The sequence below is a fragment of the Aplysia californica genome, unplaced genomic scaffold (assembly GCF_000002075.1).
Source record: "Aplysia californica isolate F4 #8 unplaced genomic scaffold, AplCal3.0 scaffold00092, whole genome shotgun sequence".
NCBI classification, from domain to species: domain Eukaryota; kingdom Metazoa; phylum Mollusca; class Gastropoda; order Aplysiida; family Aplysiidae; genus Aplysia; species Aplysia californica.
This window is the reverse complement of record NW_004797362.1, coordinates 932,477-953,502: the sequence shown is the minus strand read 5'-3', so window position 1 is coordinate 953,502 and position 21,026 is coordinate 932,477. Positions and strand designations below refer to the sequence as shown.

The window sequence follows — 21,026 nt, the reverse complement described above, 5'->3', positions numbered from 1 at the left end:
CACACACACACACACACACACACACACACACACACACACACACACACACACATTCGCGCGCTTGCAAGAACACACAACAGGGAAAGACATTCAATGTGTGGATTCTCCATTCTTCATTCTCTGTTCTTTGTTACTATACTGGGCATATGCTCAAGGTCTAACCAGAGCTGAGACAGTTTGGGTCTAACTTGAACGTGCTGTGTGTTATACTCTACAATAATATTTGTGTGTAGCGTAGTTATAGAGTGAAACTCAAAAGGAAAAACACGACACGTTCCATGGTTAAACAAAACTACAGTCATGATGCTCCGATGGCCTATCGTGCCATATTAATATACTCATAACTCAGTCACGTCCGTAGGTCTTGTCACCACCCACCTCTTTGTCAACGTGTTTTTTTACGCCCCCATCGACATTAAGTGGGTGGTTGGCGGGTGCTCTGGTGTGGTTTGCTCCTTCTTGCCTATCATCCTGATCGACTCCTTTTTTATGTTTAAAGTTACTCTCTTGTAACACCTCTAATGGTCGGCACTCATATGACCTTGTTGTGTTGCAAGTGCCGTAAAACTCTTAGTAAAACTAAAATCGACATTATAATTATTAAGATAATTTAGGAGGCGATCTAGCTTCCGACCTTGCCTGTCAGGACCAACCCGCGCTGAGAGGGAAACAATAATCTCGCAGTAGAAAGACTGGCTGATACATTCAATGGAAATTTCTCCCCAGCTGGAATTGAACTGCGGTCTCCTGTATTCAACAGCCACGTCTCTTTGAATGTGTGATAATTGCCAAAGATGGGGAAAATGATGAAGTAAAAGCAAAGGAAATGTGACTTCATGAAATTAGTCAGACTTCAAAATTTCATGGAAGGAAGAAACAAAAAGAGTGACCTTATTTAGGCCACATATGGCCTAAATAAGCTAAACCCCCCTCCCTTACCTTATTTAGGCCACATATGTAGTCAAAATAACCAAACCAATGTAAAGCATTGTTTTCTTTACAAGTTACATTATTATTTCTTTAAAACTCTTCACATCCATTTTCCTTCACAGCCGTATCGTACATGACATGTGATGTAGAATCAATTTAAGGTCCTTGGAAAGGTGACCAGAAAATAACAAAATTATTTTATGATCTTCACTTGCACTTGCAATTTTTTGGACAAATTAAAGTCTACCTAATCATATTTTTTCCCCCTCATTTTTCTTCACAATAAATGACAACTGGTATGTATTGTTTTCAGTTATTATCAAGAAAGTGGATAGGCGGACTACGGGGTCTATCTAGCCAAAAGGATAGGTGGACCCCGGGGTCTACCTAACAAAATGTTAGGTTTTAGGATGTGAACCCCGGAGTCAGCGTAGTGAAATAAGTAGTAGATCTAGGTTTAACTAAGGATCGGTGGACCCCGGGGTCAACATAATGAAATAAGTAGATCTAAGTTTATTTTATAATAGGACTGGCGGAGCCCCTGGTCAAAGTAGTGAAATTATAGGTAGATATAGGTTTAATTAAGGATTGGAGGACCACGGGGTCAATGTAGTGAAATCAGTAGATCTAGGTTTAATTTTAAGGATTGGTGGACCCTGGAGTCAACGTAGTGAAATAGGTAGGTTTAAGGTGGACCCCAGGGTCTACCTAACGAAACACTAGTTAGGTTTTAGAATAGGTGGATCCTGCGGTCACTGTAGTAAAATAAGTAGGTTTAATCAAGGTGTCCCGGGGTTCCACCAATCCTTAATTAAACCTTCTTAATCCTCTATGACTATGGTGACTCCGGGTTCCACCAATCTTTAAAGAAACCTACTTATTTCACTGCAGTGACCCCAGGGTCCACCTGTCCTAAAACCTAGTACCAATCCTTACTTAAACCAAACCTTATTTCACTACGGTGACTCCGGTGTCCACATCCTAAAACCTAGTATTTCGCTATGCAGACCCCGGAGTCCACCTATCCTCTACAGGACTATACTATTATTATCAATTTGCAATTTTCATTGATTAGCATTTTAAAAAAAATATTGAATCAGAGTGCAGGGGAGACCGAGGCGCCCGGTCGATTCGGTGGTCGGCTTTTGTAGATCTATGCATTTTTAACGGAAAGCCGTATTACCTAACCCTATTACTAGATCTATTAGTGTTGTGAAAACTTCAACCTCTACAGCTCAGGCGCCAAAAGATGCTGGTAAATAATAATAGATCTACGTCCTGAAGTTTCATAATTTATTTTTATACAGAATAACACAGTACACAGCCAGTAGTTTTTATTTCATCGAGTTATAAAAATGGCCTTCGTATAAAAATTGCCTTGTTTTCAGAAGCAAGTTTTAATAGTTCTAGTTCTACCTAATCGATTTTCATGCGAATTCAACTATTTTGATGGTCTTTCTTTTCCTTTTAAAAAGATGTAGATCTAGGCCTGTCGGATGTGGCAGTGCGAATAGCACTGAGTTATCTAGATCTAGATCTAGACCCATCAAAACACGAGGCTTCGTGGCCGATCACAAAAGTCTACGGGGCTTATCGAGGCCGATTCGCCCTGCCGCGAGCACGTTCACTAAACTGCCTACTAGATAGAATCTACTACCAAATATTCTCTACACGATCTTTGCTACTACTACTATTAGGCCTACTAGCCTACATGTACTACTACGAGACAGTACGAGAGAGTGTCACTCAGGCAAAGATAGTGTAACTTTGACTCAGCCACGTAGTATACACACTTTTTATACCCCAAATTTAACCCGGAAGTCCATTCGGAGGATTTGACCTTTTCACTTGACCAAAGTGTGCCAAAATGGTAGCCTAGCTTTTGCCCCTCCATGAAGGAAAAATCCGGCCCTCATTCAAACCATTGGAATTGAGCAAAATTTTGCATATTGTGCTTTGTTCTTTACAATATTCATTATGGTTATGATTTATAAGTTGTACACTGAGGCAAAACCATATTAAATGAGAAAGGTGCACCATTATGAAAGTGGAATGAACTCAGTTGCCTGAAAAGGGTAGTTTGAGCATGTGTGGCCTAAATAAGCTAAACCCCCCTCCCTTACCTTATTTAGGCCATATGTGGCCTAAATAAGCACTCCCCCAAAAAACTTCAAAATCTCCCCCAAAAAACTAACAAGAGTCTGTATACAGAGATAACAGATTTTTTGGGTATTTCTTAAATTCATGAGCACCCCAGCAAAGAAATGGATTACGATCCACGATTGCCGACTTTTGTTTCAGAACCGACAATTCTTAAAATTTTGTGATCACAATTGGAATGGGTGTTATAATAAACGAAGTGTATACAGACCCGGTAACCGGGAACAAAGTCACGAAGTATACAGACCCGGTAAGGGAACTCTTTTGTGATTTCGGAAAGTTTCAGCGCCCAGACCCGGTAGTGTGTGTGCGCGCGCGCGCGCGCGCGTGTGTGTGTGTGTGTGTGTGTGTGTGTGTGAGAGAGAGAGAGCAGGGGGAAGTGCTAGCAAAATGTATGACATGCCCCAGTTGGCAGGAGGGAACGAGAGATATATATAGACGTCTAGTGGGAAATAGGTGGGGAGAAAGAAAGAGACAAACAAAGAAAAAGAGAATGCGAGCAACAGAGCGAGAGAGAAATAGAGAGGATGACTGCTCGAGAGAAATTATGACATTGTTCTTTTCTTCAAATTGTAATTCCTCCAACTCCAAAACGGAGGAAAAACGATCGTTCATCGAAAAGACATCCGCAATCTTCATTTAGATCTAGATCTAGATCTAGGCTAGCCTCGAAACTAGACCAAGGATTTATGTCTGTCTGTCTGTCTAGATCTAGATCTAGACCTAGCCTAGGCCATAGATCTACCAGAAGAACCTAGGTCTACACTGAGCCAAGAGGGCGCTGAAACTTTCCGAAATCACAAAAGAGTTCCCCTACCGGATCTGTATATTTTGTGACTTTGTTCCCGGTTAGGCAACCGGGTCTGTATACACTCCCTATAATAAAAGTAATAATAACAATTCTTGATCTTTGACCCCTTCACCTTTGAGGTGAGAACGGAATTCTTGTACTATCTTTGATGCTACCAAAGATAGTACAAGACAAGATGGGCCACTCAGCCTAAAAAGTGTCCGCAGGAAGTATGCTCTTTGTGTTGCTCTTTGCTTCAGATGGCGCTGCAGTCTGTTTTGAAGCTCTCTTTCGTTTTTCCAGAAGAAGAATAGGAATAGCACCTCGATGCGTGCGCAGATCGACTGCTGTCACAGAATTCTACACTAAGTGTAGAATTCTGTGACTGCTGTTCATCAGCAGTTCGGGTATGTTCAGTGCGGAGTTTTGGGTTTTTAAAAATTTTAATGACCTCTCGCCCTTCATTCTAAAGTCAAATTAAACGAAGAAAACCATCTCCTTTTCCTCCGGAAGACGTTTTTTGTCAGCGTAATCATTTTTAAAAAGCGTTCTTCCGAAATTTATCCCAAAACTTGCTAGTTTCACTTTGATTTTTAAAAACTCAAGTAGGGTAACTCTGTTCGCAAAGAGTGCGCTTTTGTGAAGAGGGCGCCACCAAATTTTGAGGACACTTTTTTAATTGGCTCAAAGAGAGAAGTGGCCCATCTTGTCTTGTACTATCTTTGATGCTACTAGATCTAGTATCGATATTAAAAATACTTGTCTCTTGCTCCAAATAAAAATTGTGCAATTTTCCTGCTTCCAGAATAAAAAAGAGTTAGGCCCTAACACAGAATTCTACACTTAGTGTAGAATTCTGTGGGCCCTAATGATTCTAGAATTCCAGGTTATTTCGTTCTAGTATGCATAGATCTACTTGTTATTCCAGTCATACGACACAATTGAACTGAATAAATGAATTTAAATTGAAAGTTTCCAGAAATCTCAAAATATACGTCTTGATGAGGTGCCAGCCTATTCTTTAGAATATTAGAGGAAGAAATGTAATCGTTTAGAATTTTAGAGGTAATGTAATCGTTTAAGTAATCAGGCAATAGATAATCGCAACTGTTTGTTTTCCTCTCTCTTTCTGCACTGCACACTCCGCAGACTCCTCGACTCGACTTTCACAGAGAACTAAATAAATTAGGCTTAAAATAAAGAAACATCAACGCAAGCAGTCAGACGGCCGTGAACTGTGAACTGTGAACTTTTGATTAGGTTTGTGGGTCAAACAGTGAACCTGTGATTCAGCACAAATCTTTCGCTCCTCATATGTTCAGAACACAGACTGTCACAGTGACAGTGAAGTGCAAATAATCAAAATGAATAACGTGAAGCTACTGGGTGCTGTCGCAGCAAGAACTCTATGCAGGGTTTCGTTGCAACAATGCGTAAGTCCTTGTGAAGTCTGTGTTGTTATTTTTGTGGCAGTGCCAGTACTGTGGCCAGTAAATAGGCCAAGAATGCCTGGAACTAGATTTTAGATCTAGAAATCTAGATATCTTCAAGATTTGCTCTGTTTACTTTACTAGATCTACCTTCTTCACTGCGGCCTGCAGATTCACTGCTTTCAGAGGCTAAAAAACTGCTGTATTTTTTGTCGCAGATATTAGATCTAGATCTAGATCTAGATATATATTATTTATTGTGGCTAGCCTAGGCTTAGATCTAGATCTAGATCCTAGATCTATCTATAGATCTATAGTATTAATGATAAATAGATATATATGGCATATTGGCAATGAAACAGTCACAATATCAACGTTTTGTTTTAAAGAAAATTTTAAAACTTTAAAAGCCTACTCGTGATTTCAAAGTTGCATGAGGCTCTACCCTAAGTACTGGAATATCAACTTCAATGTCTTCAAAAGAATAGATTTGGAAACTGATCATGTCATGTCTGTGATTATTTCCCAGGGTGTGCCCACCTGTGTTGTTGGTGTCAGCCGGAGATGGGCTCACACACAAACTGCTGTGCAACCGCTGACCTTGACAACTCAGGAAAATGGCATCCGTACCATCTGCCTCAACGACCCCAGGAAAAGGTGGGTTCTCACTCTTGTCCGTCTGTCTTTTTTTTCGACATTCCTCATTTCACTGGCATATATATATATAAGGAACTTAAACACTGTTTAATATCCTGTAACTGCTTACCATGGAAGAGGTTGAAATCGTAGTGCAACGGGCTTGACTGATAGCCCGGACTGAAATCTTGACTAGTGGTAGACTGGTGTAGAGATTAGAGTAGAGACAAACTGTTTCCAGACTTGCCTCGTCTAGTTGGCTGTCTTAACCAGCATGATTTCCGTGCACAGTGGACAAATAATTAGCACTTTAAATGGCAATAATGGTAAATGTGTCAGTTTTTCTCTTTACACACATGTACATGTACGCTTCTTCACTACTTGTGTCAACCTTCCTATTTTTTGGATGCACGTTGAGCATCTTGTCGAGATGAAAATAATTGCAATGTAAATGCAATTTATTATTATTATTATCATTATTATTATCATTATCACAATCATTATCATCATCATTATTGTCATATTTATTATTATCATTAATATTAATATTATTATTATATTATTTTTCATTATTGTATTATTATTATTATTATCATGTTGCGTTGATGTGCGTCTCTTTACTCCCACTCAGAAATGCACTGTCCTTGGCAATGTTGAAGACCTTGTACAATGAGCTGACCAGAGACCAGGAGGAGCTCCGGGTGATCATCCTCAAGGCCAAAGGCCCCGTGTTCAGTGCCGGCCATGACTTGAAAGAGCTGGTGAGGTCACCTACCCAACGACGCACTGAACTACTATGAAGTCTGCTTAAATAGAATTATGGCTAAAATTGAAAAACTGTGGTGTAGCCTTCTGAAAGTAAATGGATTCCCCAATTTTTTTTCCTATTGTAATTTGAGCAATGCCTCTAGACGCAAAATATGGGTTACGGGTAAAGCGAATAAAATCAGAGGATTCCACAGAACTCAGTTTAATTGCCTTCACTGAAAGTGACTTTTTACGAACTGCATTTTCTCTTGCTGTTTAATATGTTGTTGTGATTTTGTTTATCTGGACTTTTTCATGAATTGGGGGGGTGGGGGGGGTGTTGCTATGTGGTGTAGATATTTAGTGATAGCATTATTAGCATTTCCACGAATCTGTATGTTATGTGGCTTTTGGATTTGAAAATTGGAATTGGGTTCATGTTTTAAAATCTCACTTTACTTTACTTTCCCGATTCATCGGCCGTAAGGTTATATTCAGGGAAGATTGTAAATCTGAAAAAAAGACCCAATGCTATCTTATAATCTTTTTCTGTTTGAAATTTTCAAGGTCAAGTGTGTGTAATGTAAACATGGTGTATACATATCAGTTTCAGTTCTGTCGAGATGGAAGTTTAGTTACCCGTTTCATTGTGAAATGCTGACTGTGAATGTGAGATTTGACACTGTGTGCTACTCTACAGGAGAACAATAATTTAAGTAGACCTTTGCTATGATGATGGTGCAGATGTAGCATCAAGTCGTGAGTGTTGAATTTTCTGGTAAAAAGTTGTCTTGTCTGATATATATATACATATATATGGTCCACAGAGAGGCACAGAGAACAAGGAGTTCCATGAAGAAGTATTTTCCACGTGTTCCAATGTCATGAATGTTATTCAGGTAAGCTACTTTGGTGCTGCATACTTTATATATCTTGTAGGGAGTCTGAATCGCACTGCTCTGAGTGGGTGATTGACGGGTGCTCTGGTGTGGTTTTTCTCCTTCTTTCCTATCAAACAACTATCGTCTTTTATCTCGCCTCCTCTTTTTCTAAATTTTCGGCATATAAATAACCTAAGAGGTATTTCTGTTTTGGACTCGTCTCCAGTTTCATTTGAACTTGTTACCCATTATCTATTTTTTCAACAACTATTGATAAAACTAATGAAGAGTTGGTTGGTTTTATAGCTCTAGTGATTTGATCGTTTTATTTCCCAGCATGATGCAGTCATCCAAATGTGGCTAACACGGCTAACACTTCTCTGCAAGGATTTGTCTCATTGGCCATGGCAGAAGCCACAAGGCCTCTTTAATGGTTAATTAAGCCGTATTTCTTTTTCTTCTATTGTGCTGAAGGAATATATTCCCCTCCGCAGATGCATTGGTTATAGACAGATATTGACGGACAAACTATCATATTTATCATCATCATCATCATCATCATCGTCATCATTATCATTATTATTATTTTTATTATTATTATTATTATTATTATTATTATTATTATTATTATAAAGTAGTACAGTACAGTCAGTTATGAAGGAGTCAAACTAGGCTTTCTGATGTTATAGACTGGTTTGGTATGAAGTGAGATGTACTAGCTTGAGCTTCAGATGTTGTGGTGTAGTGGTTAGGCACTTCCTTGCTGCAGGCAAAATATGTGTGCATGTTGAGAAGTCTTTGTTTTTTTAGTATGTCAGTCTGTATTCTTCTTGCTCTGGGCTGGCCTTAACAGGAAGTGCCAAAGTCTCTGGCTTCCTAAATGGTCTGCTTTGTGTCGATGACTGCTTTACACTTTGTCATCACAAAGGTCATATAGTAAAAACTCTTGCCATCAAAGGCGAAGGCATTTTGGGGAAAATCTATAGAAACTGGGTTGTAAACATCCCCGATCAGCGAGATGTGACGGCAAAGTGTTTAAACCTTTATTACACAATCATAACTGAATCATGTGTATCATGTTGAAAAGTTTGATTTTTATTTCAGGATCTGCCTGTTCCTGTCATCGCTCAAGTTCACGGTAAGTTCTAGTGGTGAATCATTTTCACTTGCATTTAATTTTCTTTCAAATGAAGAGAAACGAAAATGAAATGAAATGCTTGATAGTTACTTATTTTTGTGGCTCAGTGTACACAAGACGTTCCGTTAGCTCAGTCGGTATCATGTTCCACAATGGAGCGGATGGCCCTGGTTCGAACCCAAGACTGGGTGTTCTTGAACTTGGGTCATTTTGTAGAGTTTTTAACACTTTGCAGTCACACAGCCAGCAGTACAAAATACCCCTTCTGGTCATCCAGCCAGGAGAGTGACTGCAACGGACTTCTCGTACACCAGGTGACTGGAACGGATGATTTTCACCAGGGTATTATTGCGCTAAGTCACCACAAAGTGTTAAAGCTTTCAACCCATTTGGCCCAGTACTGTTGGAGACGGAGGTTAAATTCGGAGGTCCTGCCTCTTAAATAACCTATTTGTGTTGATAAGGGCGTTATACCCATACACTTACGCTTTTTTTAAACACAGCACACAGCTTTGTGAGTGGTTGGCTGGTGCTCTGGTGTGGTTTGCTCCTTCTTTCCTATCGAACATCTATCGTCCTTAACTCTTCTCCTTTTTTATTTTGGTTACTCTCTTGTAACACCTCTAATCTTCAGCACTTATATGACCTAATTGTGTTGCAAGTGCCATAAAATACTCACTAAAACAAAAACAAGCGCACAGCTTTATGTACTTTGCGTGGTTAATCGTGTCCTCAGCAGGTTGAAATTAACATAAATTCCTGACTCATACTCATGGCTCTCATGGCTATCATATTTCCAATTTCACAGCACTTATGTTATTCTGTCGGTATTGATTTTATGGAGATGGGATGTGAATTTCAAGTTGTGAGTTTGACCTTGTGTTAGTTTTTATATTTTATTAACTGTTAAAAAAATTTTAAGTGGAGTTTTTAATTTAAAGAAGTGATTGTTTGCTCTTGTACTTGTTGGCGGGTGCTCTGGTGTGGTTTGCTTCTTCTTTCCTATCAAACATCTATGGTCCTGATCTCTCCTCCTTGTAGGTGGTTGGCGGGTGCTCTGGTGTGGTTTGCTCCTTCCTTCCTATCAAACATCTATGGTCCTGATCTCTCCTCCTTGTGGGTGGTTGGCGGGTGCTCTGGTGTGGTTTGCTCCTTCCTTCCTATCAAACATCTATGGTCCTGATCTCTCCTCCTTGTGGGTGGTTGGCGGGTGCTCTGGTGTGGTTTGCTCCTTCCTTCCTATCAAACATCTATGGTCCTGATCTCTCCTCCTTGTGGGTGGTTGGCGGGTGCTCTGGTGTGGTTTGCTCCTTCCTTCCTATCAAACATCTATGGTCCTGATCTCTCCTCCTTGTGGGTGGTTGGCGGGTGCTCTGGTGTGGTTTGCTCCTTCCTTCCTATCAAACATCTATGGTCCTGATCTCTCCTCCTTGTGGGTGGTTGGCGGGTGCTCTGGTGTGGTTTGCTCCTTCCTTCCTATCAAACATCTATGGTCCTGATCTCTCCTCCTTGTGGGTGGTTGGCGGGTGCTCTGGTGTGGTTTGCTCCTTCCTTCCTATCAAACATCTATGGTCCTGATCTCTCCTCCTTTTTTTGTGTTTGTTACTCTTTTTGCAACATCTCTAATCTTCGGCGCTTATATGACCTTTTTGTGTTGCAAATGCCGTAAAACACTTTCTGAAACAGAAATACAGACAGTCGCCTGAACAAATGGCCACTTTTCATCTCCCCCTCCCCCATGTTTTTTTTAAACATTATAATGACTCTCTGTTTGACAGACCCCTGTCTAAGATTGTCACTTTTCTCCTTTGACAATTTCGAGACTGATGGATTATTATTGTTATTATTATTGAAAGTTTTTACTTTTAAAATCGGATAGCAATTTTACCTGGATCTTAACAGTTGATAGTTTTGTAGTGAAATGTCTCTTGTCTACATTTGTGGTTGCAGCCTTCCCTTAGTTAGAGTACCAGTGTTTGTGGTGTTGCGGTTAGGGGCTTCACTGTTGCACTCAGGAGACCCGAGCTCGATTCTGGAGTGGGGAGAAATTTCTATCGAGTGTCTCGGTCTTTGTGCTGGGATGTTGTGTGTCTGTGTGCGTGTGTGTGTGTGTGTGTGTGTGTGTGTGTGTTTGTGTGTGTGTGTGTGATGAAATACCAAACCAATGTGCCAGGATCTGAACAATAAAGATGTATCTTATCTTATCTCTCATCAGGGGTTGGCCCTGACAGGCAGGGTGGGAAGCCCGCTTCCTAATGATCTAAACTGTGTAGATGGAGGAGTGGAGTAAAAACACCTCCGTTTAAAACCCAAAATGTCCTTCCTCAACAGGGTTGGCCACTGCTGCAGGGTGTCAGCTGGTAGCCACGTGCGACATCGCTGTTGTCTCGGAGAATTCTCAGTTTGCTACTCCAGGGTAAGTGGGTGGTTGGAGGACGCTACTGGCAGGTTCTTCTCCATTTCTTTCCCTCAGTTGTTTCTGTCTGTCTGTCTTTCTTTTCCCTTGCATAAAATGATCGTTGTTATATTATTATTATTATTATTATTATTATTATTATTACTATTAATTCTACTCTTATTATTCTTATACTTGTTGTTTTTTTTTTGTCCACAGCGTCAATGTCGGTTTGTTTTGCACCAGTCCAGGGGTAGCCGTGGGCCGAGCGGTACCGAGGAAAGTGGCTCTGGATATGTTGTTCACTGGACACCCTATCTCTGCACAAGGTTTGGATTACTTGCATGTACCAGAGATCATGACCATGTGACTGAGAAAAGTTGAGATTACTAGCATACATTGGAGACCATTGTGAAATGTTGAGATTACTTGCATACATTGGAGACCATTGTGAAAAGTTGAGATTACTTGCATACATTGGAGACTATGTAACGAGAAATGTTGAGATTACTTGCATACATTGGAGACCATGACACTGAGAAAGGTTGAGATCATTTGCATACATTGGAGACCATGTAACGAGAAAAGTTTAGATTACTTGCATACATTGGAGACCATGACACTGAGAAAGGTTGAGATTATTTGCATACATTGGAGACCATGACACTGAGAAAGGTTGAGATCATTTGCATACATTGGAGACCATGTAACGAGAAAAGTTTAGATTACTTGCATACATTGGAGACCATGACACTGAGAAAGGTTGAGATCATTTGCATACATTGGAGACCATGTAACGAGAAAAGTTGAGATTACTTGCATACATTGGAGACCATGTAACGAGAAAAGTTGAGATTACTTGCATACATTTGAGACCATTGTGAAAAGTTGAGATTACTTGCATACATTGGAGACACCATGACACTGAGAAAAGTTCAGATTACTTGCATAAGTGTTTTGACCTGTCAAATTATAATTATTTTTAAAAAATATATAGATGGGTCATCATTTTAAGCAGTACCTCAAAGTATGAGCATAAGTCAGAATGGAGTGGCTTTGTCTGCATTATGCAGTGAGATAAAATGATTCAATCACTAGAGCTGCTAAAACCTGTGTACACTTGCAAAATGTAAATCTGTAATATTTTCTTGCATTACGTTATTATTATTTCTGCTACAAAATGATCTTCTTTTCTTTCCATTTTCTTCACCAGACGCGTTACTGCACGGCTTGGTCAGCAAAGTTGTCCCCGATGATCAGGTGGAGGAAGAGGTAAGATAATGTCCCTGGTGACGGTAAACTATAAATGGTCGCTGTTAAGGACAAGCGGGCTAACCCAGATTTTGGGGGTTTCCAGAAATCTTGACCTGCACCTAAAATGGGCATTGATCTACCTATAGGAGAAGTTTGGTTTCCTTGGTGTGTATATTTGTTTGGTTATAGAGAAAACTCTCCTTGTCTTTTAAAGAAACTGAACAGGGGGCAAAAACTTAATCTTCGATTTTCTCATAACAGCATTTTTCGGGATAGTAACAGCATTTTTCGGGATAGCCCCCTTGTGCTTAAAAGCGACCAGATCTTTTACACCTTTCTCGGCATGATCTAGGTCAATTAGCAGGTAAGACAAAGAGCCTATCTGAGGCTCTAGACACTTGGGAAATCTCCCAAAGTTTGGAACTGATAAAAGACTAACCAAGAATTTTTTAAAAATCAAATTTTGCGAGAAGCACAGTAAAGTCATCTGAAACTGAATCTTCGGGCATGCTGTATTTTCTATGGTTTTCTACAGAGTGCCATTAAAATGTGGGGAAAAAATGGGAGAAGGGAAACAGGAAGTGACCATTTGTACATTTGTGCAGGTGATTGTCTTTTATACAGGCGTCCATAAGAGCAGGTTCAAATGTATTTTTAACCCTATCCGTACGCCCTGGAGTCATTTTGTACCCCCAGGGTTTTATTCTTCACATTTTAGAATACTTCTAGTACGAAGATCTCTTTGAAACTTTCAATATTTCTCAAAAGATCATTGTGACAGACTGCTATGCAAAGCGTACGGATCGGATTAATGAGCAAATTTCCTGTTTGGAAAGTGATGGCACAGAGTTCCCCACGTCGTATGGATACGATAGTAAAACACGATGTAAGATAGGGTTAAAAAATTCTAACGACACTGTCTAAGACAAACACCTTCTCTTTGACCATGGCCGGCCCTCTTGGACAATTTTAAATGTACTTGTGTCTGTTAGATAAAGGCTATGATGTTGATTGAATACAAATGATGTAAATTTTGTTATTTCTGCAGACCATGAAAATTGCCGAGCGAGTCTGTGACACTAGCCAGCGTGTGATCGCACTCGGAAAAGCTTCCTTCTATGCTCAAATGGCTTTGGAAAAGAAAAATGCGTACAGGTAAGTAAAGTGAATTGAATTAGCTATTACTTTTTAAAAATATCTTCCTCCGTCCATGTGAATGAATATTGTACCCAGTATGAATTCTGAACCTATACTTCAGATCTTCTCATGAAAAAAGAAAATCAACTTTTCCTTGAAAAGCTTTATACAATTAATGACTGCTTCACTCTGTCTGAAACGTAATTTTAAAATTCTTGATACTGTGGCTGAGTAATGAGGTTTCTTAATAAAAGAAACTTTATAGAGACTTTTAAACCGGTGTCTGTGCTATAGTGGTTAGGTTCTTTGCATCACAAGCAGGTGACCCAAGTTCGACTTTCCAAGTGGAGATAATTTTTATCGAGTATGTTGGTTTTTCTCCCGTAATGTTGTGTCCCTCTCAGCCCGTTTTGACAAAGACAGGCAGTGTCAAAAGCTCGCTTCGTAAATTATCCGATTTGTGTATTTTGGGGCATAAAAACAACATTAACACATTACACCCCCCCCCCAGTAAACTTTAAAAAATAGAACCTTATTACTCAGCCCCACTTTTATAACAATACAAACTAATACAGTTGGTCACAGATAACACAAACACGGAAAATTTGAAATCACAGATACTAGATAGTTCCTTTTACTCGTAGTAACTTCCTTTCATTATCGTTTAATCTAAATTATGGATGTGTCAAACACATTTGTCGATACCTGAAGTGTTTGACTTTTCCTTGTTACTCTCCAGTAATGCCTCTAATCTTCGGCACTTATATGACCTGTTTGTATTGCAAGTGCAGTAAAACTCTTGCTAAAAATTTTTCTTTCTGCTACACTTTTTGAACAAAGCATCCACAACAGCAAACATTCCTTTCTTTAAACGAATTTAAAAAAGCAATTAATTTTGTTTTTGTGTGGTGGTCAGGTTTGCGGAGAAAATCATGGTGGAGAACCTTGGCCTTGAGGACGGGAAGGAAGGAATCACAGCCTTCATCCAGAAGAGGAAACCGGAGTGGACCAAGTGATGGGCGGGTCGTGGCCGATCCCTGACTCATTATCTCTGTCTCTGTCTCTCTGTCTCTCCATCTCTCCATCACTAGGCTGGTGTGTGCTTCCCCGGGGAGCCAAGAATGTTTCGGAGTGTTCTAGGGTCTGCTGGGGTAGTCGGCCATCTGTTGAAATGTATGAAGCCCAAACAATTTTTATTTTTAAAAAATTGGATCAAATGCCATAGAAATGCAACCTTTGATTATGATTATGATTGTTATTATTCATTATTATTATTGCAGTTTCTTAATCTATGGTATTGGTTGCATTTGCCCAAGAAATATTTTTTCAACATTTTAATTTTAATTTACAAAAAAAATATAACAAATCTCTAAATAAATAAATTATTAGAGTAATTTTAAAAAGAATGAAATAGTTTTCTCTCTCCTGTAAAATTTTGCTTTGTGGGCCCAGTACATTTCCACAGCTTGCTGATAAAGTATAGATTGTAACGCGCATAGAGCTAGCCGTTGAGTGGGGATATGCGCTGTACAAATGATATATGTGTGGTGTGCTGACAAAATAGGCTGCTTCTTGGATTTTAGCCTTATAATGGAAATTGATACATCGACTTTATAGGTGGGGATTGTACAATTTGTAAGTGTGGAATAATAAAAGACAGGGTAGACTTGAAGAATATGGCATCAATAGAAAATGTACAAATTTGACCTTAGTGTCGATTATGGGCTGATAATTCCATTCTTAGATTGCGAGAAGTAACTCGTTTTGTCAGCATGCTCACATTTACGTATATATATCATGTATTATTTAATATATAGCTAGTCAATTTGGAAATGTCCAAGGGAACGTTTTTTGCTCAATTCTTGGAAGTTAATTAAGGAGGGTGGAGAGAAAACTGCTGGACAGACGGATGGACAAACAGAAACGCAAAAAGAGATCATGAAGGAATAGGAGCTACCAGCAGCACCCTCCAACCACCCATAGTCAACACTTGAGGGGCCTAGTTCAGAATTTACACGTAAAACTAAAAGCATCTTGACTTGGTCAGTGTACGGCTGTTATTTTGAAAACAGTGGTAAACTCAATGAAAATATAGTCTCGGATTTTATTTTTTTTTCTAATTGAATAACCTCTAACGGAAAACGTGACTAAATTGAAGAAAATCATATTGTCCCGCAGATTTCATGCAGACTCCACTGCATAATAGTCTGCTAATTACATTGTTTAAATCATGGCTTTAGAAGGCTGAATGACTAGTAAGAGAACAGTGTTGAATGTGGGCTTACAAGTACATTGATCAATTATTTAGATATATGAATAGTCTTTCACTACATGGCAGTGGGTGGTTGGCGGGTGCTTAGGTGTGGTTGCTCCTTCTTTCCTTTGTTTGTTACTTTCTAGTAACACCTCTAATCTTTGGTACGTATATGACCTTATTGTGTTGGAAGTGACGTAAAACTCTTACAAAAACTAATCTGGGTACGGTATGGTGGGTTTTTTGTGGCTTTCATTAAGGAACTGGTTTCTTTCAGTCGAGTATGGATTTCGGTCGTCATATTGCCTTGAACAGTGCCAGAGTTTTTTTCCTGCGGTTATGACAATTATAAACCCGACATCCAGTATTATTAAACATAATATTAATAGCATCATTCATCTGTTATCTGCGCTCAGAGCTTATTCTTGTATGGGATAGAGCGCTATATAAATGCCGTCTATTGATTTTTTATAAGTAGGCCTACCAGGTTTGAAATATTCGCAAGGTTTTAAAAAAAATGTGAAGCAGTGTCTTATATTATTATTATTATATTGTTGTGTTAAAGTAATTTTTATTTTGATTTATATCATGAATTTACACTGCCTGAAATCGGTATTTTGAACTGGCTTTGATGAATGATTTACACCATGTGTTTCAGAATTTTTATTTTTTTTTACAATTTGATTAATGTTTGACCACTTAGAAGTGCAAAGATTAAACTTTGTGACAAAATTCAGAATGTTTCAATCAGTACCAAATGATTCTCCCCCCCCCCCCTCCCTCCCTCTCACACACACACTCACACACACACACACACACACACACACACACACACACACACACACACACACACACACACACACTCTCTCTCACACACACACTCACACACACACCACACATACACCACACACACTCTCTCACTCACACACACACCCACACACTCTCTCACTCACACACACACCCACACACTCTCTCACTCACACACACACACACACACACACACTCGTACAAAACACACTCACACACTCATACAAAACACACACACTATGTTGAAAATATTATTTTGTATCACTCTCAAAATAACTGGTTAGATTTTGTGAGTACATGACAGTGTTTTAGGCTGATATCTGATATATTAGTTTAACCCTTACAGCCTCATATATATATAGAGATTATATATATATGTATATCGACTGCTAAGTGTAAGAATCGGCCATTTAGAGAAATAGCGTTTGGCGGAGTCTGACACTGAGCTGTCAGTTTGTTTGTTCGTTGCTTTGTTGGAAATGTTGATCGCCTGTGGTGGAAATAGATTTCTTTCTTTCGTATCGGTGCCATAGCTTGCCTGAGGGTTGTTTATCTTGTTGCACGATATACGTACTGCTGATTCTGAGAGGGGAGATGTTGTATGTTTGACGTACAACGTACTGCTGATTCTGAGAGGGGAGATGTTGTATGTTTGACGTACAACGTACTGCTGATTCTGAGAGGGGAGATGTTGTATGTTTGACGTACAACGTACTGCTGATTCTGAGAGGGGAGATGTTGTATGTTTGACGTACAACGTACTGCTGATTCTGAGAGGGGAGATGTTGTATGTTTGACGTACAACGTACTGCTGATTCTGAGAGGGGAGATGTTGTATGTTTGACGTACAACGTACTGCTGATTCTGAGAGGGGAGATGTTGTATGTTTGACGTACAACGTACTGCTGATTCTGAGAGGGGAGATGTTGTATGTTTGACGTACAACGTACTGCTGATTCTGAGAGGGGAGATGTTGTATGTTTGACGTACAACGTACTGCTGATGCTGAGAGGGGAGATGTCGGTTGTTCATCGAAACAATAGATTCTAAATAGAAACTGTTTTACGTAATGTACTCTTTGCTCTAAATTGTTTTCTCAGTTTATAACCTTGAAAATGTTATTAAAGTTTAACTTGGGATGAATTTGTTGTTGGTATTTTGTAATCACCAAAGTGCTACATTTGAAATTGAGTGTAATTGAAATGAGCGTCCTCAGAGTAGAGGTTGGGATGCTTCATCCTTGCGCTCACGAGACGTCGGTTCAATTCTTATGTCGGGAGGGTTTTGTTTTGTTTTTTTAGCGAGTATCTCAGTGTCTCGTTTGCTGGGATATTGTATCCCTCTGAGATCTCTCTGTTGAGATATTATATCCCTCTAGGCCTATACTGGCCCTGAGATCTCTCTGCTGGGATATTGTATCCCTCTGAGATCTCTCTGTTGGGATATTGTATCCCTCTAAGCCTAGACTGGCCCTGATAGGTGGAAGCGCCCGACCTCCTGATTGATCTAACCTGCAGGGGTGGGGGTGGGGAAACATGGACAATTACACAATGATTTCTGTGAATGTTGAAATACGTCACCTGTTGTTACAACTTTAGGTGTACTATACTAATACTATGACTATTCTGCAATATAACCTATAAGTATTCTGCAATATAACCTATAAGTATTCTGCAATATAACCTATAAGTATTCTGCAATATAACCAGTGTTGAAAAAAAAATTGAAGGGTGGTTTGGTTTTTGTTGTTGTCTTTTTTTGTTCTTTTGGACTTGATATAAAATACATCATACATATTTACAACACAGGTATCTGAAAATATTTATTAATCAGTTCGAACTCTTGTAAATAAAAATATGGATGAAATGGTCACATTTTCAAGTTAGGTTATTCTTTTTTTCACTGCATCGTTGACTTTTCTGACAATTGATTGCACTTTTGACTTTTATCAATTTAGCCTTTACAGCAACATGCTCCTTACTGGAGATTAAGGAAGGGGGATTTGATGGAGGTACTGGACATGAAATAGAATATACGGTACACAGACTTGTGGCACGGGACAAAAGTCTTTTTTCCCCTCACTCCGTGAATTGAGCGAAAGTCTCGGGGAACTAATTGAAGGACAGAAGAAATTATGTGTTTGTTTTAGACAGGTGGAGGTCATGGACAGTGGCGTTCTAATCTTGATCATATTTGATGCATCGTCTGAGTGAAATCAGGCGCTCGTCAAAATGAGGAAAGTCAAAGAAACAGGCAATTTTTGGGTTGTTGGGGAATTTTTTTCTTTACAGCACAAGACCTTTTCTCTATCTACATTTATATTGTACTTGAAAACAATTTTCTGTGTGGATTTTACTTGTAGAAGAACCCTTGGCAACATTTTGGAGAGAGCAACGGAGCATCAATGGACATGTCCGGAGTGCAGGGATGTTGCTTCCTGAAACAATAAACAATAAACAATACATGTACTGAAAAACGTTGATCAAAGGCACAAAAAAAAAGTAAATTTGCAGTTTCCAAGAACTCCCAAGCTTTGAAAGTCACCCAGCTTTGGCAGCCATTTTCTCGCAAATCTTACCTCTGACATCAGACGACCCCCACCCCCTACAATAGCAAATATTTAGACTTGTATTCATCGAAAGCAAGATAAATCATTTGAGATGATGCCAAGAACTCCACATCATGTCCAAAAACTGAAAAGCGCGCCTGATTCCACTGCGTCGTAACAACACGTAACAACCCAAAGAAGGAAGTGGGAACTGGTTATTTGTACAGGGCTGTCCCCGTTGTTTTATGCTAAAAAAAAAAAAAATGAAATTATGCAAACTGAGCCCAAAAATGTGAAAGTCCGGGTTCGAGCCTCGTTTGGGACACGGATTTTTTTTTTTTTTTGGTTTTTTTTTTGGGGGGGGGGGCACTCCTGCCCACCCAGCAGTAATGGGTACCTGACTTCGAGTTGGGGAAGTAAAGGCGGCGTGGAAAGGAACTGGCCACCCTACCACAATATGCCGAAGGCCCCATGAATTACTTGTCTCACTAACAAGGCAATCCCCAACGTCCGGATCGGATGCGGGAACAACTTTGACTTTACTTTTTATTGAAACCATGTAGGCCTACATTCCTACATAGCATGCTGGACTAGACTGAGAGAAAGAAGAAATAAAGGACTGCTAATGGCACCCTCCAACTATCTGCTAAATGGACAGCACAGAACCGTCATCTTTGGTGCAGCAGTTCTAGCTGTCGTCACAGCTGATGTCCCGTGGCTTGGCTTCACACATTCACATCGCCCGACACAAAAGAAACCAATACCTCCTCCGTAGAAAAACATTTTAAAAATTCAGTTTTGTCACAGCAACCACGATCAGATTATTGTGAGTTAGCCTCCCCCCCCCCCCCTAACTTTTGTAAGTGGACTCGACCAATCCAAACCACCAGTGCTAAAAAAAGTGGCCCAAAAGGGTGAACAGGGTATTCTGTTGTTAGTATGCATAAAATCAATGCTCACGACTGCTCATATAGAAGTGGTCCAAAAGGGGTGAACAGGGTGTCCAAATATGTCAACTTATAAAAATGTCCCAAAAGGGTTGAACAGGATGTATGATAGGCCTGCTGATGGATGTGTCGGGGCGATGAATTAGTGAAGCAAAAATCATCGGCAGAACGTCGGTTACAGATCGGACAATCGTCGGACAGTGTCGGCAAATCATCGGACAATCGTCGGACAGTGTCGGCAAATCATCGGACAATCATCGGACAGTGTCGGCAGATCATCGGTCGTGTCGGTTGCCGACGCTGTGCCGCCACCGTCCGACGATTTGCCGACATTGTCCGACGATTGTCCGATCTGTAGCCGACAATTTTTGTTTCACTATTTCATCGCCCGAACACATCAGCAGACCTATCATATATCCTGTTCACCCCTTTTGGACAACATTTTTAACACTGATTGTTTGGATTGGTCGAGTCCACTAACAAAAGTTAGGAGGAGGAGGCTAACTCACAATAATCTCGTGGCTGCTGTGAGTACTTGTTTGTTGTTTTTTCCACGACTTTTTATCGCTCCACAGGTCTTTGACCCTCAAATTGTGTCCTGGCTATTAAATACCCTGTTCACCCCTTTCGAGTCACTTTTATAAGCAGTCAAAAGCATGACTATGTAGGCTAACAATTGGGTTGGTCGAGTCTACCAAGGAAGGTTAGGGGGGACTAACTTCCTTCGGCCCTGGGCACGATCCATGTCGCTAAACCGTTTCATAAAACACGTGGTAAGAATAATGTCCTCTTCAACTTGGTCAAATGAATGGAGAGAGCCTCTTCCAAATGAACGGTGATCTCCGAAAAGGACCAAACGTCTTGGAAAGAGATCCTTCTTCTTTATAATTGGTAGACAGAATTATATTGTAGTGTATGTAAAAGTGTGTTTATGAGGTGAGAGAGAGAGAGAGAGAGAGAGAGAGAGAGAGA

The 21,026-nt window shown here is 39.9% G+C and overlaps 1 protein-coding gene across 1 annotated transcript; it reads left to right on the top strand.

The window, feature by feature from the left end:
* Positions 1 to 4,724: 4,724 nt before the first annotated feature.
* Positions 4,725 to 15,423, top strand: LOC101862861 (enoyl-CoA hydratase domain-containing protein 3, mitochondrial). Its single transcript, XM_005094956.3, has 10 exons — positions 4,725 to 5,313; positions 5,840 to 5,967; positions 6,578 to 6,707; positions 7,521 to 7,592; positions 8,679 to 8,712; positions 11,044 to 11,128; positions 11,327 to 11,436; positions 12,321 to 12,379; positions 13,410 to 13,516; positions 14,415 to 15,423. The coding sequence occupies exons 1-10, from the start codon at positions 5,245 to 5,247 to the stop codon at positions 14,512 to 14,514; spliced, it is 894 nt and encodes a 297-aa protein (XP_005095013.1). The 5' UTR covers positions 4,725 to 5,244; the 3' UTR covers positions 14,515 to 15,423.
* Positions 15,424 to 21,026: the final 5,603 nt, after the last annotated feature.

What these genes read in the sequence shown, in the direction of transcription:
- LOC101862861 (XM_005094956.3), top strand. Translation starts at nt 5,245, where the DNA reads ATGAATAACGTGAAGCTACTGGGTGCTGTCGCAGCAAGAACTCTATGC. An exon ending in ATGTCATGAATGTTATTCAG is followed by an intron (nt 7,593 to 8,678) that starts GTAAGCTACTTT and finishes TTTTTATTTCAG; the next exon opens with GATCTGCCTGTTCCTGTCAT. An exon ending in TGTCATCGCTCAAGTTCACG is followed by an intron (nt 8,713 to 11,043) that starts GTAAGTTCTAGT and finishes CTTCCTCAACAG; the next exon opens with GGTTGGCCACTGCTGCAGGG.